We start from the raw sequence: 26,061 nt of genomic DNA on the forward strand, positions 1-26,061 counted from the left end.
TCGTATCTCAGATTCTACGCAAAGGTTAAAGGATACAGCTACAAGCAGTACCACCAGTAACAATCAACCCACTGGTTCACAACTACGCTGCAGACCAGAAGGGAAATCTACTAGAAGCCATCACATCTCTACTAGAGAAAGAGGCAATAGAAGAGATAAAACAGGACTGCGTCACACCAGGTTTTTACTCCCCAATTATTCTGGTACCAAAGAAAAACTCAAAAGAAAAGTTCCGACTCATTTACAACATGAGGAAATTCAATCTACCACAACTACGACATCTCATACGTCCGCTAGACTACCTCGCCAGCATAGATTTACAGGATCCTTCCAGAGTCAAGGAAATATCTTCGATTCCTGTTCAACGGACGTCATTTCCAATGGAAGGTCCTGCCATTTGGAATATCGTCGGCCCCCTGGTTGTTTACTCTAGTGACAAAGCCCATCAATATATATCTACATTGTCGAGGTCTACGCAGTGCGTTCTTCCTAGACAACGGGATTCAAGCTCAGCAAGATCCCAGTCAACTCAGACTGCAATTGAACTTCACCTTCAGACTTCTCACTCAACGAGGATGGCTAGTAAATCTCCTCAAGTCGGAACTAGAGCCTACTCAGGACTTACAATTCCTAGGAATACGGCTTATAACAACGAAGAATCGCATTCTCGTTCCAGAGGATCGTTGGATCAAGATACAACAAATGATCTCTCAAGTTCTACTCTCTCCGTTACCACTACGAGAATGGCTGAGCCTATTAGGTCTCCTCACGTCAGCTCAAGACATGACGCACAGAGGAAGACTACAACTGTGTCCCCTACAGAGATTTGTGAGCGCTCACTTACACAGTCTGGATCCCTTCGAAATACCAGACAGACTAAAACCATACCTACTATGGTGGACTCAAGTCGAATGTTTGCGGTGGAAATTACTTAATAGAGCCGGAGTGCAACGTCCACCTCTATGTAGATGCATCACTGCAAGGATGGGGAGCACACCTCGACAACGAAGTGGCTGCCGGGAAATGGTCAAAACAAGAAATGAATCTGCATATCAACATGCTCGAGATGAAAGCAGTAGTAAATGCCCCACTACATTGGTCCAACATACTAAGAAATGCAAAATTGATGATCCATATGGACAACTCAACAGTGGCATTCTACATAAACAAACAAGGATCAACAAGATCTTGGAATCTTCTAGACCTCATCTTTCAACTATTCAACATAATAGACAATCTGAACATCTATGTGAAAGCATGTCACATTCCGGGAGCCAAGAATGTAATAGCAGATACGCTATCTCGACCACATCAACCATCCCCAACAGAATTGATGTTACATCCACAAGCATTCAGATGCATCATACAGACGATAGGATCTCCACTCGTAGACCTATTCGCCACAAGATTCAACAATCAACTGGCAACATTCGTCTCTCCAATTCCCGATCTGCAAGTATGGGCGACAGACGCTCTAAGCATCCCATGGGAAGGACTAAACGCGTACATGCGTTCCCTCCGCCAGCGTTAATACCACAGGTATTACAGAAAATCAGGCAGACAAACAATCTACAACTGATTTTGGTCGCGCCTTACTGGCCGGCAAGAACGTGGCTTCCCGTTCTCTTACAAGAACTCGGAAAACCAACAATACAACTTCCAGTTTGGTCGAACCTACTAATTCATCCTCACACCAAGCAAGTTCACAAGTATCCCAGATCATTCCACCTCCACGTATGGAACGTATCACGACTTGCTTGTCGAAAAGAGGATACTCCGCCAGAGCAGCGAAAGCAGTTACACTAGCTTTTCGCAGATCTACTCGTAACTTGTATGACGACAAGTGGCAAAGCTTTGAGAAATATGCATCGAGGAAAGGTTTCACAGCAGTGAAAGCAACACATCCTCAAGTGGCGGAATATCTTTGTCATCTCAGACAAATAAAGAGATTAATAGGTTCGACATTATCTACATACCTAGCGGCTCTCAGCTCAGTTATCACTATGAAGACAGGCGTGAAACTGACGAAAGTGCCAGAGTTACTGGCCTTGCTACGCTCTTTTAAACTGGAAGACCAACAAAGGAAATTTAAAGCGCCGGCTTGGGATCTCAACGTTGTGTTACGACATCTCACCAGTGATGCATACAAACCACTAGAAAGAACTTCTTACGAATTTCTTACACAGAAAACGCTATTTCTGATCGCCTTGGCAACAACGGCGCGGATGTCAGAAATACATGCTCTGGACTTGGAAAGAATACGTTTTGACACACGTCACAACATAGTTCATCTAGGATTGAGATGGGATTTCATAGCCAAGAATCAACTGCCAGGTCAACCGGACAGACAATTCCACATCCCAGCATTATCTACAATCCTTGGTCCACAGGATATACAAGACTTATCCTTATATCCAGTCAGAACACTGAAAATCTATCTACAAAAGTCTAAAACCAGGAGACGAAAATTCAAACGCCTTTTCATCCCCATATCGTCGGAGACACCCACAGAGATCTCACGTACTACGATATCAGTTTGGATGAGAGCAATCATACTACGAGCCTACAAGGCAGCAGGACTTGAGCCTCCACGAGCCTCCAACCCGCACGAAGTTAGAGCATTCGCTCTACATGGAAACTGCTCAATATCCACGATCATGGAAGGGTGTTTTTGGAAATCGGAGACAGTGTTTGCTAACCACTACCTCAGAGACATCGCTACCGAGGACGTCTCCGGTATCCACCAGTTTGGGCCTCTGGTTGTAGCACAACAGCTGACGGTCCCGCAAAGGCGCTGAGATGTATCTCGCCCTTTTACCGCATGTCATGCAAAGCTCATACTCCAAGGCAAAACCTGAGAAGGGAGATGACTCCTGGTAAGTGATTTTACGTCCGCTTTTTTGAAGGGAGCTTCAAAAGGGGATTCAAGTGTCCCACTAGCATTCGGAAGGAAAGGGAGACAAGCAATAAGCATGAGTCAGGACAAGTATAAAATATCAATTTTATTCAGAAAATTACATTATGTTAGTAATGGCCGGCAGCAAGATGTCCAAATGATCAAAAAGCAGTTTGGTAGGAAGTGGGTCCAACAGGCATGTGGTCCTCTTTGAAGACTTAAGCAGCTTCTCAACTTCCTCTTGGGTGAATGTTTGAAATTGCACAAGATCCTCAATTTCACGAGAGCTTTCACTTGATGTCTTGGGAGGCAGATCATCATGTTTGAAACCATCCTTGTTCTTTGCGATTTTATCCTCAAAATAACCTGATAAAGAGTCAGCAAGAGTCTTCTTGCAAGTATGATCCGGTAGCTTCGGATCCTCTTCTCTACCAAGTAGTTGCTTCATTAAATTATGAAGTTTACCAGGATTCCCTTCCATTCCCTTTATCCTATTTGTAGTCACTTCCACATTTGCTGTTAATCCGGTTGAGATCATTCCTGGCACTCTTGTAGATCTGTCGATGTACTTCAAGGCCAGACTTTCGCCACTGACGTTCAGCTATGCCACGTTTACGTTTAGCCTTCAGAACACGTTCATCATATCAGTATGAGCTTTCCCGATCACTCACTTTCTTTGTAACGACTGGAGCATGTTTCTGAAGAACATTTGTCAGAGTTTCATTGCAAAGTTGAACCAGTTCATTCACATCCTGCGGTGGATTACATACAAGTTCAGAATGAGCAATATCTCTTCTAAACTCTTCAACGTTCATATTCTTTACATTCCGACAGTAAATAGTCCTTGTGGAATCCTTTGGTTTCATCATATTCCAGGACATTGTTATCACAAAATGGTCCGACAATTGCATATCAGTAACTGTAGTGTCCATTATGATGTGACCATTCTCAGATGATATAACCCAATCCAGGGTAGGACCATTCTCAGATGATATAACGCAATCCAGGGTGACCATTCTCAGATGATATAACCCAATCCAGGAGATAGGCCATGACTTGTCAATAACTTCACAAACTTCTTAGTGTCACTGCGATTTTTGTCCTCAAAATGCACATTAATATCGTCCAAGATGACAGTGTTCTTATTCAAAGTATTATCAAGCAGTGTTTCAAATTCAAATTGGGCATGACTGAGTTTGTTGTTCTTGGATGGCGGAGGTCTGTACACACAAATAACCTTAACACATGTTGTTTGGGACCTCACTCTGAATGTTAGCATCTCAAAAGAGTTGTACATTGAATTATCATTACAAGCAGCAACAAGTTCAACATTCAATGAATTACGATATATGACTGCAATACCACCGCCTGTAGCATGTTTCCTAGGGGCATGAAAGAATTTGTAGTTCTGAGGTACCAATTCCCTGACCTTAGCTTCATCGCCAACCTCTCTCAGCCAGGTTTCAGTGAGAATTATAAAAGTCAACATTGTTTTCAAGTATCAGTTCACAAATTTCAAGAGTCTTATTTCTAGACGACTGTGTATTATACAAACATACCTTTAGATAAGGTTGGCACGAATTTGGACGGACACGATTCAGGTTTGAGAAGCACTGTTTTTGTGAAGAACTGGGAGATAAATACAATACGATACGATTATCGCGATATGGTTCGGGTTCTGCAATATATTGGGGCCATCCAGACTTAGCTCCCTTTGAGTTAATATTTTACCAAATGATTTAAGTTTTGTGGGTTTGAATGGTTTCATATGTGACATTTTGGAGGAATTAGGTTGCCTCAAATAGACAAATCTTTTAATAAAAGCAAGATTTATGGTTTGTCAAGATGTCAACTTCTTGTTATGAATAACACGACGTTTCAGAGTGTATGCTTGCTCCTTCTTCAGGTCATGAAGGAGCAAATATAAACTCCGAAACGTCGTGTTCTTCACAATAAAGAAGTTGACATCCATATATCTTGCTTTTCTTATGCATTCAACTTCCAAATGCCCTTCAAAGATTTGACCAATCTTTTATTTGGACTTATTAGTAGAACCTCTAGCTCTGAGTGACCATTTCACAATTCACAATTTTGTTATTTTCATAATGGGTCATATGTTATCAATTCATCATAAAGGCCAAAGTCTTATAAATGTTGTACCACTGTATAATGACATTCTAGTCAAGGATCTTAGTTATTGGAGGTCACATGAGATTTTAAGCTCAAGTAGTTCACCTAAATCATGTTTTTGTTTCAGTTTGCAATAGTTTCATGTTAATACATGTTTATATTGGCATGAATCTGAATGAACCACTGACAGTAACAATAATTACATACTGCATTGAAAAGCCTTCTGTTGAAGCAAACAACACTGACCATGAAAATCATGTTATACTATTACCTTTATCATTATGTTCGCAAAACGTTGTTGCAATACAGTACTTCAATTAAACATTCTACATTAAGGCTCTTTATCATTTTATTTATCTGTACACCATTGGCATACAGCCTTACACAATGGGGACGGGGAGCCTGAAAGTATGGTGTAACAGCAACTAAGAAGATGATGTCACACACAGAGAGCTGTTATGAATTTTTGATGTACACACTTGGACAGAAACCTTCTAGTCAATATATCACAATATGTATTGTAATATCTCTTAAATTATTGTAATATATCGCAATATGAGAATCAGGGCAATATCCAGTCCTATTAACCAAACTGTAGTTATATATTAAATGACTGATTGAAACGCTCATAATATGTGCGGCAAAGTACGATTGATGACAGTCTAAGTAAATTTAGGCTCTGCTATACAGTATAGCAGTGTAACGAATAATACTAAGCCTAGGTTTACTTAGACTGGATTGATGATGACTCATCCCAAGTTAAGCTTCAATTTCTTAATCATCTGAGATACCACTGCACTATCAGGTACTAGACAAAACATGCCTTATGGAGATATGGGACGTTTTACACCAATGTCAGAACGCTCAAATTATTTCCTACTGGCCTGAACATGAAGCAGACTAATGGTTGGTTGGTACACACTATCAACCAAGTCATCTAGCCTGAGCTTCCCATTTGTTGTCATCTAAGGTACTCTATGGGGACCAATTCTGTGGGATTTGATTTCATATTTTACATGTGTGGGCGTGTCAAAGGTGGCAACAAAAACAAACTCTGCAGTGTTTAGGGAGGGTAGTGATAATATTATATGAAAGTCATAAAAGGACATGATGAAAACGGACAGTTATTTCTTCACTGGACTTGTTTTAGCATTAAAGTCTTGAAGCTTTCTCAAATGTAGTGTTATCAACTGGAACCTGAATGGACGGGGGTACCACTCAACTGTTAAAATTCTACCAAACATTTCAAGAACTGTATTTAGCTGATTGCAAGCTTATGTAGGATTTACTACCGGGATTTCCCGTATTTAAGCCCTGGGCTTAATAACGGAAAATGACCCCCCTCGTTAACAAATATAAACCCCATAATTAAGCCCAGGGCTTAAATTCAGGAAATGCTTGTAACTGAAGAAAATGATTCTAAGACACAGTAAAATGGAATGAACTTTAATAATGATATTATCATATTTTATTGCGACTACGTTTGAGTCATATGAATTGACCTCTGTTGCGACTCCGAAACGTTCTGTACACGTGAAAACCCCTAACTGCACTACAAAAGTTATATATGCTTACGTTCGCCATGTGCTTTTGCAAAGGGACGTCACTCTAAACAATAAAATTTGAAATCTTAATAATGGAAAAATACCCGTTTTTAAGCCCATGGGCGTAATTTCGAGTGGGCTTAATTACGGGAAATCCCCGTACTTTTACGGTATGGTTCATGGGTGTAAAACTAGCAAGCACTACATGTTTGTAACTTGTATATCTACTGTATGTGTATACAATCGCGCATTAAATATAGTAAGATGACACCATGTATGGAATCATTTCATATCTTTAGTACACATGAATCCGTGAAACAATTTTCTATACTATAGAAACATTGATTACACAACAGTCTCGTTTTCCTATTGCGCAATAGGACAATTGCCAGTCCAGAACTTTGAGACCAATTCATTTAAACTGGATACATAAATATTATTCAGTATTATTTGATACATCTAAGCACTTGTATATTGCAACACTGCGCTCCTTCTAATCCTTGCAAACACGTCGTGCAGCGTGCTCTGTCGTACAGCGAGCTCTGACAAAAGGAAACCTGGAAATCGTGGAAAACTCAAAACAAGGCTCTGCCGCTAGAAACGTTTGACGGTCTGGTACGGAATTGATATTATATCAATCACATTGTGCGTTACAGAGCTACACTGAATAAGCGCAAAAAAACACATAACAGGTGTAATCAGTGAGCCAGAATGATTGTGAATAATGTTACGACCTCAGGAATTTGTGTATCATCAGCAGAGCTACTGACACATTAGAGAGATTCCAAAAATATTTACATAAATTCTTTGATTTAGGCATGTTCACATTTGTTTAAGAGAGATGACGTCATACTGTAACCGCTACAATCTCCCTGAAGAGTAAAGAACGAAACATGTTGGAGAAAAAGGCATTGTTTTCATTTATCTACGTGATAAACATGAGTCCAGATATTTCTTCTTGTCAAATCTCCTTTATATCTGCACAAGATCTTTCGCCGTTCAACGGTTCTTCAGGTGTACAATGAAAGCTGAGTGTCGTTTTAACAAATATCTGTCATTGAGAAGCAACACAACTAATGATAAAATTTTAGCATAAATTTTATTACACGAAATGCCCATCCCTGCAATATTACACGCAGCATAGTTGTCTCCTTATACATCCTTATGATAGTAATATACAACATGCACAATGCAATAATAATAACAATCTAGGAAAAGAGTGAACAAACAAAAATGAAAACGTGACGTCACGAGAGAGTGACGTCACCGGTGTAATAGTACACGTTGGCGCTTCACATGACAACTATTTTAACAAATATCTATCATTGTGAAGCAACACAACTAGTGATAAAATTTTAGAATAACTTTTATTACACGAAATGACCAACTACTGAGTGCAAAGAATATAATAAAATACACTGGAAAAGCTTGTAATAAAAAACACAGAAATATAACTCTCAACACTTAAATGCTCAAGATGGTCAAGGGGAGATAACCAGTAACCTAATCCTGTGAAGCTCCCATAAAATATAGCATAGTGATTCACAAGAACATGAAGGTAGTCAAATCATGAGCACATGCAAACATGACTCAAGTTAGACACAAATATCCTGAAACTCACAACTCTTATAACCTCAACATATTAACCATGTTTAACAGTAACATATTCCTCCCAAAACATTAGAGGGTAAACTATGATAAAACATCAGTGACCACACCCTGTGGTACCTTAGTATGGACGTAATGTTGATAGAACACCTCCGAACTCTCCCATCGTCCAATTGTTTGAACAGTCTTAGGATCTACACCCTTCTCTATTGCATGTGTTGCACCTGTTGGCCGATAGGATTTTGCAGAAAAGTCACGACCACCTAAACCAGCCAACTGAATACCAGTCTCCAGAATATGTCCCACTGTAGCAGCCGTTATAGCGTTGAACGGCGGACGTAAACTCAAAAAGACTGGTTTCCTTGCAACTAACTGTCTTTGCCCTTTTGTACGGTCAATGTAACAACGAAGGGCACGCACAGGGTCCAACTTAGTATCTGAGTGTCTCTGAAGTTCAACAGTAAAACCTGCTCTACTAATGTCATTTTTTATTCCATGCAACTTTATCTTGGCTGTGCCCTCATCTGTAAACACAATGTCACTTGTAGATAGAACCATAGGTGTTTCAGAATGTGACACAGGGTCAAACAGCATCCCCTTGGGAGCAATATCAGACGGTCTCAACATCAGTGTTAGCGCCATCAGACAAATGGTTTTAAGTCTCAAGTCTTTTATGGATAATTGTTCATTATTGTCCATACCTGAAAACAAGGCACAAAATGCTTCAACAGGCATTATTGAAGAGTATTTCATAGGTTCACAACTACCAGATTTAACCAGGGCGGTAACTAACCGTCGAACAGCTGATATTCGAGTTAAATCAGGGAGGCGAACCGCCTCAAACATTGCTGACATAGCTGCTAAGGCAGTGTTGAGTACAGATCTGGGTTTTTCAGAACAATCTGCTAGCATACAAAGAAAAGATACAGTGGCTACCTCAGACACGGGTGGGAAATTATAACTATGCTTTTTTTACAAAACACACACAGCTTGTTTAAGATAGCATTATAAGACTGCAAAGATGACTTAGCCCAACAAAGAGGGAACTGTGCTATTGCCCTCTCAGGCCAACCCCTAGATCTGAGCTCACTCCGCCACAAACTCTCAAAGCAAGAATTTTCCAACCCAGATTCCGCCTGGGCTCTGGAACTGGGCCCATCCTTTGGAACGCTTTCTTGCAATTTGGAATCCTGATTGGGGGTGCTATCGCAATTTTCTTTAACTTCTGGAACCACACTCGACCTGGAAATAGAGGGGCAATCACTGTTGCACTTGCCCCTTGCTGAATGATTTTCTCGATAACTTTGGGTAGAAGACAGAACAGTGGATTCACCCAGTTGTTGTGACTGTCCCAGTCGTCCTGTGCCAGAGCATCCACCCCTGCACTCAACGGTTCGTAAAACCGACTGTTGAAGTTTGGTAAATGAGTGTTTGTGCAACTTGCAAATCTGTCGAACGTGTGGGGACCCCAAACTCTGTCCAACATTTTGAATAACTGAGGGTGTAACATCCAATTGGCCTTGTCTAGAGTGCGACTCAAGGCATCTGCTGTCACGTTTTCCCTTCCTGCCAAATGCCTGCAACTCAGCAAAGGTCCACAGTCTTCTGCCTCTGCCCATATTGCTTTGGCAATTTTGGTCAAGTATACATTTGGACCTCCCTTGTTGGAAATATATGCAAGCGCAGTAACATTGTCTGACAATATCTGTATATGTTTATTACACATAGAACGTCTGAATGATATCAGGCCCATCAAGATGGCATAAAGCTCACGCTTGTTGGAAGACAAACTACTAACTCTATTGTTCGATTCACCCGACGCTAACTTTCCTTCAAATACGGCACCCCAACCGATACCAGAAGAGTCGGTTGTCAACTGCCCATCAATTGGTCTATCAATAAAAGTTCTAATATTCCATTCATCCACAGCATCCAACCACCACTCAAGTTCTCCGGTGGCCTGCCTAGTAAGATATAGTGCAGTGTCCCAAGACGTCATTGATGCAATCAACCTGTATATCTCACGTAAAAACGGTGTCGTCTCAGGACGCCGACCTTTCGATTTTCCACTAGTCTCAGGACGCCGACCTGCGGTTTCCTTTGAAGGTTAGGTTCTGATTAGGCAATTAGGGTTGCGGATAATCTACTCTAGATGTTTTGATGAGGTGAACTCGTCGCACTAGGTAAACATATCGCAGTGGAACGATATGGAACCACCACAACTCAGATGGGATAAGAACCAACAACCATTTACGTCTGAAGAGATACGTCGGCAAGGCTCACCCAAACATCTTCACGATCGTGCCGTTCCTGTCACGAGAACAGACGAACACGGAAAACAATCTGGCCCAGTACGCTGCTGGTCAGAAGCGTCCGTCCAAGAACAAGAAATACAGGGACTTGGAGCGACGACTGGATGACAAGGCAAGGAACACTGTCCGTGAAACTGTTTGCTGATTCAGCATTCCACCTGTGGCATTTTTGGTTCTGTGGATCAACTGTCTGCTATGTATCATGAATACGCATCGGATATGCAATGTCTTTATTACAATTGTCACGTATTTACTTATGTGAATCATTGTAAAAAAATGTTAAAATCTGTCAACTGTGTTTGTTGATGAGTGCTTCAAGTATGGAAATAAACTGATATAAATATAAACTGTTGTCGTCTTCTCATTATAGGTGTGCTCTCATCCGCATAATCCGGATTATCCTCTTCTAGCAACTCGTTCATCCTTCATTGTCCTCGTAATCCTATATTAATTGGCAAAATAAAACTAGTCTCAGGACGCCGATATTTTTTTTTCGCTCAACCGTGAAGTTTGGTCGAAAGGTCGGCGTTATGAGCCTGAACCGTAAAAACAACTTCGCCGGGGATACTACCCAAGCAACAGAAACACACTGTCCTGCGATTCGAGCTAGGGACCTAGCACTACAACACTGTTTTCTTACTACCTGTCTTATGCTCCGCTTTATACGGTATATCCTGTCCTTCCTAACCTTAATTACTGGATGACCTGTTGAAGAAACAGAATGAATGGTGTAACCAAGATACTCCACCTCTGTAGCAGGAATTTGGGAAGACTTGTCAAAATTCACTTTAACCCCCTGGCTGCCGAGTTTTTTTTCAGGCGCACATTTTCATACGCTTTGAAAAGTGAACGTTGTGCGAGAATTGCTCTCGCGTGGTCCTGGATCTACGTAAGGCTATAAATTTACACAGAAATGTAGAATATTAAATTTCCTATCCGTTGGTATAAATATAAGTGCAACTTCCTTGGCGGTTTGAGAAATAGACCTTGCTAAATGTTGTCCAAATTTTTGTTATGCGTTAAAAAACAGTAAATTTCACCGCTTTTTATCGCGCACCGATAAAAGCACTGTGCTACGAATTTTTTAATGGGGCATCTTTACGGAAAGTGTGAGCGAAGAAAATACAGCCTGATATCTGAACGACATAAGTGTATATGAATTGGGTTTATGTGCTTGTGCATAACGTTATACGCTCAACATTAAAAATGACTCGCAATAAATGTCAAAAATGTATTTTCTTCTATGACGTCAAACGACGACAGAGAGGTCATACACGTATAATGATAAGGGGGCATAACTCCGTTATGCGTAACACTAGGTCAATGTAACTCAGATCACTTGGAGAGAATTTGTTGTGGATACGGACGCTATATTTTCGTTATTTTATATTCATGGTGAACCAAACTATTCCAATTCAAAGTTCCCCAATGTGAACGGATGCGCTTTGGTAGTTTCACAATTTATAAGAAAAGATGACAACGTATTACATGTGAAAGCACGTAATAGCGATTTGAATGGCCCTATCCGATATATAAGTTAGTTCTTAGATTCCCATATTCTCCTGTTTGTGTAGATGTAATTTGACTAATTTTGCATCGTTATTACCAGAGTACTAGCCATATCTTCAAATGTAACGAAATTGCTGAAAATAATACAACATTTTAGTTGACGTCATCGCTTGTTTTATGCATTTTGCGACGTCGGAAAAAGACGACATTGGTATGCTGATTAGTATATATCTCACTTAATTTCCATTAATTGTATCAAAGGTCTAGACCTTCTATGTCAGAATTTAACACTCTTTAGACAAAACATAAAATGACTGATTTTTCCATTTAAATAGTGTCCTGAATATATCAACAATTAGACAGTTTGACAGCGTATCTTATTGTGAAAAACACGCGCACCTGTTTGGCATCAATTTAACGTAAATAAAAATAATATTTCACAACACCCGAATATTTTGTTTGGGATAAGAATTTTGTTTGTTTATGATTATGAAGCTATTTCTCTTCATACGTATGCAATGAAAGATGCAAAAAGATAGCTTTTTATATATGGAACTATATATTAGAATATGGATATAAGATTTGTCCGAATTAACACATGAGATGGTATATATATTTTTCAACAATTTTCCTATAAGTAGTTAGAGTTTGATATCCTGTCATCACAATATTATTTAATCGAATATGAATTGAATATATTATCGAAAACAATGATAGAGAATCATAAAACGTTTCCAACAAACGCGCACCTTGCCGATCTATATGCATCATTCTTTGTCTATAAAACGACACAAAATTATGCAATGAACAAGACAATTCCTTTAAATATGTGTGCATATACATTTCATACCATATATAAATCATTGTCATTAATATTATCAGTTTTTCATATAAGGTTGAATTATATCACCGTTCATTAACCTGTTCATATGAAATTGCAATATTAGTCCAAATAAATTGCATATTGTACATCATAGGAACTAAAGTAAATGCAGTTATGGCTACGTTTGATCTTCTAACACTTGTGTAAAGGTTTAGAATATGGTGTATTGCAATAAATATGTCAATTTCTTATGTAAATATGATTCAAACAATCCAAAACCTTCAAAGAATAAAACACCGTAAACCCCATATGCACGTATGATATGATATTGAACAAGGCTAAATGTAGATACTGAAGTCAGTTTCATGAAAAAGCATCCGAACTATCCGCAAAATATACATCATAATACTGACAGTGTAATCGGAAGGATATGGCGATTGTGTTTACTCTTGTTCGACCGACCTTCACCTCAAAGAAATTGCCTAATATGTAGAACAATGTTGACGTATGACATCACTACCGCTGACCGATTTCTTACAAAATGGCGGCTTTGCTGACAAGGGTACACAGGATTTTGCGAGGACCCTTCCACTGATTCAGGGATCGTTTGTACATAAATATGAGATGTAAGTAATCAGAATGATTCTGACTATCTGTGTATTGTTATATGTTTTTATCGTTTTCACTATAAGTAAGAGAAAAGGACAGAAATGCAGATAATTACCGTTGTCGTTCTGCGTGATTTGGCGTCAGTCATGGCGTCACGCTGCACGGAAACTTTGACAATTTCTTATGAATTATCAAATCATTGCATTGTATCTATTTATAATTTCCTATTTCTTGCTACGATACTCTTTCCATGTATATTCTAAAGGTATCGAGCCATTGCAAGCAATGAATAGACGGATGAATGTTGAAAATTTCAGAAAATGCTACGCAGTGTAAAATCGGAATTTGTCTTTATTTACATTTCACACAAACGCAGTCTTCCAAGCACAGCGTTCGTTTTCACACCCAATATGTTTCGTCTCATTTTATCTAGACAGTTATTATTGGTGACACAGACCAGTTTCAAACTGATTCTAAAATGCATGGGGAATTCAGTGATGCATTTTTCGAAGCTAAATATGAAATATACGTGATGTAATAGGCGTCTCAATACCGGCCTTCGCGAAACGTGATTTTGTAAACACTGTCCAATATGGCGGAAAGCGCTCTACGGTGTTCGTGTAAGTGCATTTTCGAAAACATCCCAACCGATTCTAGATTCGTCGGCAACGTTTCAGAATTATAATTAGCGATTTCATGTAAAACTGATATCAGTGATCATGAATAGGTTATTTTTTAAATTCAATACTCCCAGGAATTATCCGATTTTCACATTTCAAAACATACAGCAAATAACGCTGTGAATCGCGATTTCATACTGTGTAAAAATGTCGCCATTTTCGATGAAGCCTATTTTAACCCCCTGGATGCCACAGGGACATATATGTCCTTCCCCTTCAACCCTCAATTTCAAGTCGAATAAAAATCAAAATATCCCACGCACACAAATACACTGCACAGTTTCGAATTCTTCGGGAAATTTCCTGTTTCTTGATACCATCCACTATTATTTTAGACAAAGTTCAAGTGCTGAAAATGACCTTTCAAAATAAGCTTCATCGAAAATGTCGCCATTTTTGACACAGTACGAAATCGCGATTCACAGCGTTATTTGCTGTATGTTTTGAAATGTGAAACCGGATAATTACTGGGAGTATTGAATTTCAAAAATAACATATTCATGATCACTCATATCAGTTTTACATGAAATCGCTAAGTAAAAATTCTGAAACGTTGCCGATGAATCTAGAATCGGTTGGGATGTTTTCGAAAATGCACTTACACGAACGCCGTAGAGCGCTTTCCGCCATATTGATAGTGTTTACAAAATCACGTTTCGCGAAGGCCGGTATTGAGACGCATATTACATCACGTATATTTCATATTCAGCTTCGAAAAATGCATCAATAAACTCCCCATACATTTTAGACTCAAACTGCAAGTGGTCTTTGTCACCAATGCCAACTGTCTAGATAAAATGAGACGAAACATATTTGGTGTGAAAACGAACGCTGTGCTCGAAAGACTGCGCTGGTTCGAAATGTAAACAAAGACAAAACCTATTTTACACTGTGTAGCATTTTCTGAAATTTTCCAACATTCATCCGTCTATTCATTGCTTGCAATGGCTCAATACCTTTGGAATATGCATGGAAAGAGTATCGTAGCAAGAAATAGGAAATTATAAATAGATACAATGCAAGGATTTGATAATTCATAAGAAATTGTCAAAGTTTCCGTGCAGCGTGACGCCATGACTGACGGAAAATCACGCAGAACGACAACGGTAATTATCTGGATTTCTGTCTTTTCTCTTTACTTTTAGTGAAAACGATAAAACATATAACAATACACAGATAGTCAGAATCATTCTGATTACTTACATCTCATATTTATGAACAAACGATCCCTGAATCAATGGAAGGGTCCTCGCAAAATCCTGTGTACCCTTGTCAGCAAAGCCGCCATTTTGTAAGAAATCGGTCAGCGGTAGTGATGTCATACGTCAACATTGTTGTACATATTAGGCAATTTCTTTGAGGTGAAGGTCGGTTGAACAAGAGTAAACACAATCGCCCAATCCTTCCGATTACACTGTCAGTATTATGGTGTATATTTTGCGTATAGTTCAGATACTTTTTCATGAAACTGACTTCAGTATCCACATTTAGCCTTGTTCAATATCATATCATACGTGCGTATAGGGTTTACGGTGTTTTATTCTTTGAAAGTTTTTGATTGTTTGAATCATATTTACATAGGAAATTGACATATTTAGTGCAATACACCATATTCTAAACCTTTACACAAGTGTTAGAAGATCAAACGTAGCCATAACTGCAATTGCGTTAGTTCCGATGATGTACAATATTCAATGCATTTGGACTAATATTGCAGTTTCACATGAACAGGTTAATGAACGTCGATTTAATTCAACCTTATAAGTAAAACTGATAATATTAATGAAAATGATTTATATATGGTATGAAATGTATATGCACACATATTTAAAGGAATTGTCTTGTTTTTTTGCACATTTGTGTGTCGGTTTATAGAGAAAACAATGATGTAAATTGATTGGCCAGGTGCGCGTTTGTCGGAAACGTTTTATGATTCACTATCATTGTTTTCGATAATATAATCAATTCATATTCGATTTAAAAATATTGTGATGACAGGATATCAAACTCTAACTATATTTATACGAAAATTGTTTAAAAATATATAAACCATGTCATGTCTTAATTTGGACAAATCTTACATCCATATTCTAATATATAGTACGTACTAGTCCCATATATAAAAAGCTATCTTTTTGCATCTTCCAATGCATACTTATGAAGAGAAATAGCTACATAATCAGAAAATTCTTATCCTAAACAAAATATTCGGGTGTTGTGAAATGTTATTTTCATTTACGTTAAATTGATGCCAAACAGGTGCGCGTGTTTCTCAAAAAAGATACACAGTCAAACTGTCTAATTGTTGATATATTCAGGACACTATTTAAATGGAAAAATCAGTCATTTTATGTTTTGTCTAAAGAGTCTTAAATTCTGACATAGAAGCCGAGACCTTTCACACAATTAAAGGAAATTAGGTGAGATATGTACTAAACAGCATACCAGTGTCGTCTTTTTCGACGTCGCAAAATGCATAAAACAAGCAATGACGTCAACTAAAATGGTGTATTATTTTCAGCAATTTCATTACATTTGAAGATATGGCTAGTACTCTGGTAATAACGATGCAAAATTAGTCAAAATACATCTACACAAACAGGACAATATGGGAATCTAAGAACTAACTTATATATCGGATAGGGCCATCCAAATCGCTATTACGTGCTTTCACATGTAATACGTTGTCATTTTTCTTGTAAATTGTGAAACTACCAAACTGCATCCGCTCACATTGGGGAACTTTGAATTGGGATAGTTTGGTTCACCATGAACATAAAATAACGAAAATATAGCGTCCGTATCCACAACAAATTCTCTCCAAGTGATCTGAGTTACATGGACCTAGTGTTACGCATAACGGAGTTATGCCCCCCTTATCATTATATGTGTATGACCTCTCTGTCGTCGTTTGACGTCATAGAAGAAAATCCATTTTTGACATTTATTGCGAGTCATTTTTAATGTTGAGCGTATAACGTTATGCACAAGCACATAAACCCAATTCATATACACTTATGTCGTTCAGATATCAAGCTGTATTTTCTTCGCTAACACTTTCCGTAAAGATGCCACATTAAAAAATTCGTAGCACAGTGCTTTTATCGGTGCGCGATAAAAAGCGGATAAAATTACTGTTTTTTAACGCATCAAAAAAAATTGGACAACATTTAGCAAGGTCTATTTCTCAAACCGCCGAGGTAGTTGCACTTATATTTATACCATCGGATAGGAAATGTAATATTCTACATTTCTGGGTATAAGTTTATAGCCGTACGTAGATCCAGGACCACGCGAGCGCAATTCTCGCACAACGATCACTTTTCAAACCGTATGAAAATGTGCGCCTGAAAAAAAACTCGGCAGCCAGGGGGTTAAAAGGTCATTTTCAGCACTTGAGCTTTGTCTAAAATAATACTGGATGGTATCAAGAAACAGGAAATTTCCCGCAGCATTCGAAACTGTCAAGTGTATGTGTGTGCGTGGGATATTTTGATTTTTATTCGACTTCAAATTGAGGGTTGAAGGGGAAGGACATATATGTCCCTGTGGCATCCAGGGGGGTTAACACCCAAATCATGTAAAGTGTGTAGTAGTAGATCAGAATGATCTGTAATCAGTGAACAGAGCAAAAATGATAACGTGACGTCACCGGTGTAATAGTACACGTTGGCGCTTCACATGACAACTATCATAGGCGACACATAACGGTAATAGCTATGTCGTCATCATGCGTATGACGTTAAGCAGTTAGTGACAATAGCGGGAGACGTAAAAGGTAGTCATGGGTGACAGTAAGGTTACGTTTGTGACGTCATCGTGTTTTTGACGTCATAGTTAGAAAAAATAGTGGTGGACGTGTATGCATTATGGTTTCAGTGCACAAATACATACTGAGTTACACTGAGAAAGTTACAAAATTATACTTTTGTATTAAGCTTAGGTTTAACCAGCCTTATGAACATTTGTTCTTTTTCCATTCGTTAAACAATTGATAAAACGGAAAGATAGTAAAATTCCCGCATTCATCAATGTGTTTGCTTACATTTATACATCGCAGATTAGGATCTCGAATTTGCTGTTTGTGTACAGTGAGTCGGTCCTTTAGTTGCGTTCCAGTTTCTCCAATATAATGCTCACCACATCCCGCACATGTTAAAACATATATAACATTTTTGCTGCGGCAGTTCATGTTGGTTTTGATAGTTAATAGTTTGTCTTCACAAAATGTAAATTAACAGTGTTCAGTTATGATTGAGGAAGTTCCACATCGAGGTGTGTGACATTTTGTTACACTGACAGCGTTTGCATCTTGTGAATATTTAGATGGACAAAGGATTTGTTTTAGATTTTTAGGCTGCCTAGTGCTTCGTATAAATTTAGTCTTGGATAAACCCTTTTTCATAGTTCACTTTTATACAAAATTGGAAGATTTGCTTTTATAATGGGCATAATTGTACAGTTATTAGGATTGTAGGTACAAACAAATGGAAGAATGTCCACCTCTGTATTTGTTTCTTTAGTTTTCATAAGTGTCTCTTTTGGAACTTTTACTGCTTTATGAACGGCATTTTCAACTACCCCACGTGGATATACATATATATAAATGGCCTACCTTTAGAATACAGCACCACAAACTTTAAAAATACGTCATAATACCCTTTTACGTAATGTAATGTGATTTTGTTCGAAAGCACGTTCTCGAAACAATGCCCTATGACGCCTCCATGGCAACACGGTTGTCTAGCTCAGCGAGTGTGTATAAGGTCCGCGCACTGGTGTTTCATCTCTACGAACTATGTCATTGCATATGCCCAACGATGTTGAGAGTTTCCAGTAGTTTTTTGCAAGCACCAGTTTGAAATATTTTTCTTTTTTTCACTAATACGCTCATATTTATTTGTATTACGGGGTGCTGAGGTGTAATGTTTTGTGTATTATTGTATTTTGTATTTTTTAAATTTAGCGAGAATGCGTTACACCGGTCTATATTATATATATTCGATTATTCGCAATTTTGGTCCATGTAATTATTTAAATTATGTAAGTATATTTTATATTTCGGTTTCTAAGTAACTATTAAGTCTAAATGATTTACCAATGTGAACTGACATACATATATATTTTTTTCATTCAGTAATTTGAACCATTACATAGAAATTAGTATTTTATTTTCGAAGCGGTAATGATGCATTACACTGCACACGTCAGTCATGTTTGTGCCGGTTCGGTCAATACATTTTATTCATTAGGATTATTTCAAGGGGTTCGGGTTCGGGTTCGGGTTAGGGTTAGGGTTTAGGGTCCTAATCCAATATATTAGTTACATGTTGTTTTTCCTTTTGCATTTTAATACTGCCGGTTCGGTCAATCCATTCTATTTATTAGGATTATTTCAAGGAGTTAGGGTTAGGGTTAGGGCTGAGGGGTTAGGGTTAGCGTTAGGGTTAGGGACCTAATCCAATATATGAGGTAGATCTACATGTCCGGTGTAATACGTGAGTACCATTTGTTGTTTTTCCGTTTGCATTTTAATACTTTTTTTCACACAAAAACGGGAAACGAAAAACGTCGAAAGTACACTATTAAATGGTTTAATGTAGAAATTTGGGGCTAATGGAAATTGGCCTGGAATTGCACTCAAGCCTCTTTCACACGCAACATTTGTTCAGTAATGATTCGACGGCTAACTCACCCTCGTGCCGTCACTACACATGCTCATGTCGTGCGTGAGCACCTTCTGTCAGCGCTTGCCAACGTGTGCGTAATTCGTCGGCAAGGCTTCCTCTCCTTTTCTTCATGGGATTCGGAGTTCAACGGAAATTATTCCACCAACCCTGGTCATCGTCGACACTGTTTAACAATGCCATTCATGACATTTATCGGGAGGTGTGTGAATTTGCCAAAGGGGAGACTGCCTTGAAAGCTTTTCAAAAGGGACAACGTCCTTCTTCCATGCCATCCAACACCTACCAGCCTCGGCAACCGTCTGTTCGGCGTGCCAGAAACACAGCGCCGTCTCGTGGCAGGGGATGTGGTGCCAAGCCTAGATCAGACAGGGGAGGATATCAACGTCGCCGTGCTCCCGCCCGGGGCGACGGGCATAGCTAGAGGCAAGTGAAGTGAGGGACATGCACGACTGGACACTCCCACCTCCAGTCGTCCCAGTTTATCCTACACCGGTAGGTGGGAGAGTAGGGATCTTTTGGGAAAATTGTTCCATCCTAGAGGATCCATACGTCACCGATATATTGAGGCAGGGGTTTCGGCTCCCCCTCCTCTCCGATCCACCTCTGACGCTGTTCCCGCTCCGGCACAATCACTCCCAGATTCAACACGACCTCTTAGCGGAGAACATAGCGATTCTGTTTGAGAAAAGAGCCGTTGAATTACTCCTGTATCCCGTCACAACACCAGGGTTGTATTCTCCAATATTCTAAGTGCCGAAGAAAGGGTCCACGAAAATGAGGATGATTCACAATCTGTCCTATTTCAACGAGACTTTCCTGGAACGTCCTCCGCACTTCCGAATGACGTGCCTTGAATACCTCAATCTATGGTATGCGTCAACGACTTCCTCATCAGCCTGGACCTGCAGCGACAGGAAGTACCTGATCTTTATTTTCAACAATCAACATTCCCAATGGGCTGTCCTCCCATTTGTAATTTCAACGGCCCCGTCGTTGCTCACGCGTATCACAACTCCTATTCCCGGTATCTGCATTTGAGGGGCATCAATTTCGACCCGTACCTGGACGATTGCCTTATGCACCTGTTAGACCATCTGCTTCTAATACAACAACGGAATTTCACCCTTCGTCTGTTGCGCCAACTAGGTTGGCTGGTCAACTTGGACAAATCGGAGCTTGTCCCGTCTCACACACTGACATTCATCGGAGGCCATTTCCAGACGGACAAGAACCTAGTTCAGATTCCTCTGGACAGGTGGGACAAGATTCAGTCTCTGATTCCACGTGAGCTCTCCGAACCTCTGTCTCTCCGAGAGTGGCAGGCACTCATGGGATTTTTGACGTCGGCGCAGGATCTTACCAGCAGAGGGCGTCTTCAACTTCGTCCTCTGCAGCGTTTTCTTCAACCATACATTCGTCGGGCAGACGTTCATCAAGGGTTTTGTCTTCCACCTCAGTTACATCGCTATCTTCTGTGGTGGACTCGCCCATTGAACGTCTTAGGAGGATTCTCTTTGACAGAGCGGCCTCCGGATTACCAACTGTTCGTGGACGCCTCTATGCAGAGTTGGGGTGCTCACTTACACGATCAGACAGCCACCGGCCTTTGGTCGGGTCAACACCAAAGCTGGCATATAAACAGTCTGGAGTTGGAGGCCGTGATCCTCGCTATCCATCACTGGGCGCATCGACTACGAGGAACTTGTCTTCTAGTGGCCACAGACAAAACATCGGTGGTATGGTACATCCGGAAGGAAGGGTCGACACGCTCACAGTTTCTTCTCGATCAGACTTTTCGGCTCTTTCAACTGGTCGATGATCTCCACATTCTGTTGAGAGTTCGGCATATTTCGGGGTGCCGCAATATACTAGCAGACGCTCTCTCGAGACCCGACAGGGTTGCTCCCACGAAATGGATGCTACACAAGGAGGCCTTCACTCTCCTAAGTCACGCACTGGGTTCTCCAACATGGATCTGTTTGCCACCAGCCAAAACCATCAACTGCCAGTGTATATGTCTCCAGTCCCAGATCCAGCGGCTTCGGCGGTGGATGCTCTCAGCCTATCATGGGAGGGACTGCACGCGGATGCGTTTCAGCCACCAGTTCTACTACACAAAGTTCTCGCAAAAGTCAAGGTGACAACTTGCCTGCGACTGATTTTGGTCGCGCCTTGGTGGCCGGCCAGGAACTGGTTTCCCGTTCTAAAAAGTCTAATGGTAGGAGATCCCTTCCCTCTACCCACGTGGAGGAACGTTCTCGTGCACCCTCACAGCCGTCTCCCGCATCCTGCTCCAGATCGGTTCAATCTGCACGCATGGACCATTTGCGGAAAGCACTGAGTGCTAAGGGGTTTTCGGCCAGTGCGATGGCGCACAGAACTTCTACTAGACGCTTGTATGACGACATTGTATGGTGCACCTTATGAACCTCTTGAGAACGCTTCCCTCGCTGATTTATCCAGGAAGACGGCTTTTCTTTTGTCTTTAGCGACTGCGGCTAGAGTGAGTGAGGTTCACGCCCTTGACGTGACTAGGGTCAAGTTTGAACGTCGATGTCATGGTTCTGTGCATTTGGGTCTGTGTTGGGATTTCATCGCTAAAAACCAACTACCAGGTCAACCTGATCGACAGTTTTCCATTCCGCCATTATCATCTATTGTTGGCACTGAAGACGATGCTGAATTGCCTTTATGCCCGATTCGTGCGCTCAAAACTTACACTGATCGCACCAAAGGCGTCCGTGGTAAAAGGAAACGGTTATTTCTTCCCCTATCCCGGGCGTTACAGTCAGATGTCAGCAAAAACACAATTTCCTTATGGTTAAGAACGACCATTCTTCAGTCATATAAAGCGGCTGGGCTGGACCCTCCTACCTCCTCTCATCCACACGAGATTCGAGCACTTGCTTCGACTATGGCACTTCACAGTAATTGTACTGTGTCATCCATTATGCAAGGTTGTTTTTGGCGGTCGGACACAGTTTTTTCCAGTCATTATTTGCGTGACATGGACGTTAACGATGTCCACAGCTTGACATGGACGTTAACGATGTCCACAGCTTCGGACCATTGGTGGTTGCTCAGCAACTAGCCATTGCCCGAAGAAAGTGACCCTCCTGCATTGTGTTTCTTCCCACGGACCACCATGTGGGGAATGAGTTGTTTTTCTTCAGAAACAACTAGGTATGTCAGTTAAGGAGTTATCCTTGTATTTCAAGTCCATGCTTTTTACTGCATTCCTTAAGCTTCGTCAGCTTTAAAATTAGTGGTTTCTTTTCATTTAAGACTCGTTCTGATTTGCGAATTACCACTACTTGGTGGTCACTAGCTGATTCGCTCTCTGTTATAGGCGCATTACCAACGCTTCCCGAGCAGGGGATTTACGGATTGAGCTGGCTGCTATTACATAAGCGAGGCGATCCCTCAGATGACACGCCCACCTTCCAGCCTGTCGGATAAAAGTGCAGGAAGTCAGTAGTGCAGGATTATAGTTAAAAATTTAGTAAAATCTAAATATTTTTTATATTTGTATACTTATCCTGCACTACTTATGATAAGGGCCCACCCTGCGCTATCAGCTACCTCCCCGCTTTATTTGCCATCTGTGGGATTTCTGGCAATAATCTGAGGTGGCTGCATTCGTAACTACTCGTGTCATTCCGGCAAGCCGGATGGCGTCTCGTACCTCTCTCGTGGCCATGTTTACGATTGGGCCCTGTCTTAGCTAAGATACATAGCGTTCACTGACATGAACGCTATGCACAAGAGTTTAAATATGATATGTGGCATTGTGCTGTAATTTGAATGATCCCCTCAACAATTGATTTATTGATGTATCTCCTTATTTTAGTATTTGTTTATAATTCATGATGACAAATAACGCTTTTTGGCCACTTGGTTGCTAATATGGAAATGAAAAGATGATTTTGGCAAGGTTTGTAGCTGGTGCTTGAGACCTAATACAACATGGAAATATTTAAAATATTATACAAGGTAGGAGAGTTGTGAACTGAGAAATATTTAAGGTTTTGGGGTATACATGAAATTTATAGATAATTAATTCGTGAACTCATTACTTATTTAAGTCCTAAATTCAATTAGTAAACTGTGTTTTGAAGGCAAATGTTCAGGAGTAGTACAGAGACACCCATGGAACTGTGAAGGTAACAGCAATAATCTTATATTATATGAAGCATTGAAAACTCACCAGCAATTCCTTTGAAAACAGCTATTGAAAAAGCAGGGGTGGTCAGTCAGTCTAGATTGGAAACGAAAATCTCCATACAATCGTTTTAATTGCCTAAAATGTATGAAAATGTGTTGTCAACAAGCAACGAGGTATGGAACACGTGTGTTACTATTTTTGGGAGGGATATCCCCATCGCGTCACAGATCACGTGATTCAAAATGGCCCCGCTCATATGTGAGCGATCGACTGAGATGTTTGATGGCTTGTAAAGATATATTTTTGGATATTTTGATAACGAAAATAGGGCGCACGTGTAGGTATAAGCACAAAGAAGTAATTCATATAAGTTTTTCGTGCGCAAAAATCGTAACGAGTGCGCGAAAGTGCGACAAAGGATTTCCACCATTGCGCTAAAGCCTATGGAGGTGCTGCATAATATAAATGGGCTTGTTTGTTACTATCAAAATTAAATATATTCAGAGACTAAATAGCGTTCATGTCAGTGAACGCTATGTATCTTAGCTAGCCCTGTCTAAGCGCAAACGAGCATGGAGATGAAAATAGTCTAGCACTATTACCAAGGAAAGATAACTCTGAATTTCAAGACATGGTTCCTTGAATATCCTATTTCCCTTGGGCAAAACAGCAATACACTCACTCGCTTTGTATATATGTTTCAGTGTTTTAAGTTTCTGGTCCTTTAGCTCAAAGTTTATGTTGAAATTGTGCTTTGCATAGTTTAGCGAAGTTTCAAACTTCAACGGTGCCGCCATTTTCATGCTTCGAAATGCGTTTTACTACGCGCGATTTGATTGGCGTACGAGTCTTCTTGTAGGTCACGGAAAGAGGCGAGTAGTTACGAATGAGGTGGCGGACGTCACCTTCCGGTGACGCATGCGCAGACGAGTAGCAGCCGAGACCAGGAAGTGATTGCAGTTCTACGTCTTTTAACATCGTCTGGCAAGCCACGCCAATAAGTGCAGGAAGTAAGTAGCGCAGGATAAGTACACAAATATATAAAAATATTTAGATTTTACTAAAATTGCATATTGAAGTTGTTGACGGCGTTTGAAAAGAAAATGCGCACCACGAGGTTTGGATTGTGAAGGCAGGCAACATGTTGAAACATTTCCCCACGCCTCTGTCACGTTTGCATCATATATGTTTACTTTCATCGTTAAAGACTGTATGGATGGTTGGCATATGGACCGATCCAGTCTGTCAATCAAAACTGGCGCATGCGTCAATTTTGGCCAATCAGCAGGCCGGGCGCGCTGTGTGGATTTGTCAGACTTATTTCCGGGGTCAAACGATGCCTCCGAAGCGATGTGCTTCGAATTATGCCATTTACACTCGCTATATTTATTACATATTGCTGCGATTTGATGTGTACCTTTAACAAAACCATTATGGTCAAGAAAACAAAAATGGAGGCGGATCAAGAAACGCGATAGGCCCAACGATCAGTTAAATGTCTGCACCATCGTTCAGGAAACCTACGTCTCCCTGCTGATTTTTAAAGATAATTTGCACGAATTTCCACACTTTTGCACATGTGCAAAGTCATTACCAATTGATGACAACAAATAGCAGTTTAAGACTTTGACAGACAGACAGACAGACATTTTATTTCAGTATAATAGGCCCTTGGCCCATAATACAACATAGTGCAATTATAAAGAATACATACATGCTGGATATAGGATGACGATTGGAGTACAGGGTCAATTGATAGTAGTAGTGGATTTATGTCTTAGTTTTAATACGGTGGAGAGGAATGTGGTTAATAATTTTAGATAATTTATGTCGTTGCGAGTTTCAATTGTTGGAGGGTGGGTCTGGTGGGTTGTGAAACATTTATTTCATATTTCAGAATATTTACCACAGATGAGTAGAACATGGAACTCATCTTCAACATAGTTTAAACCAACAAAGTGGCAGTAAAGGCAGAGACGTTGATCATAGGGTGTATTTGTGTGGCGGCCGGTTTCCACTGCTAATATAAAGTTGTTACAGCGGAACATAGCCATAACTTTCCTTTGATATGAGAGGAGGTCACATGACAAGTAGT

At 40.2% G+C, this 26,061-nt stretch overlaps 2 protein-coding genes across 2 annotated transcripts in view; both read left to right on the forward strand.

Moving 5' to 3' along the window:
• The first annotated feature begins 20,754 nt into the window (after positions 1-20,754).
• LOC124268105 lies at positions 20,755-21,942 on the forward strand. The gene has a single exon (XM_046703124.1). The coding sequence runs from the start codon at positions 20,755-20,757 to the stop codon at positions 21,940-21,942; it is 1,188 nt and encodes a 395-aa protein (XP_046559080.1).
• A 3,007-nt stretch (positions 21,943-24,949) lies between these two features.
• Positions 24,950-26,061, forward strand: part of LOC124268085 (polyadenylate-binding protein 4-like) — a 67,925-nt gene continuing 66,813 nt past the window's right edge. Inside the window, 1 exon segment of the mRNA XM_046703104.1 lies at positions 24,950-24,976. The gene's annotated coding sequence lies outside the window, so the exon portion shown is untranslated.

The sequence above is a fragment of the Haliotis rubra genome, unplaced genomic scaffold (genome assembly GCF_003918875.1).
Source record: "Haliotis rubra isolate DU_JTF1 unplaced genomic scaffold, ASM391887v1 Scf136, whole genome shotgun sequence".
Taxonomy (NCBI): domain Eukaryota; kingdom Metazoa; phylum Mollusca; class Gastropoda; order Lepetellida; family Haliotidae; genus Haliotis; species Haliotis rubra.

Excerpts from the sequence above, each read along its gene's own strand:
- LOC124268105 (XM_046703124.1), top strand. The coding sequence starts at position 20,755 with ATGGGCTGTCCTCCCATTTGTAATTTCAACGGCCCCGTCGTTGCTCAC.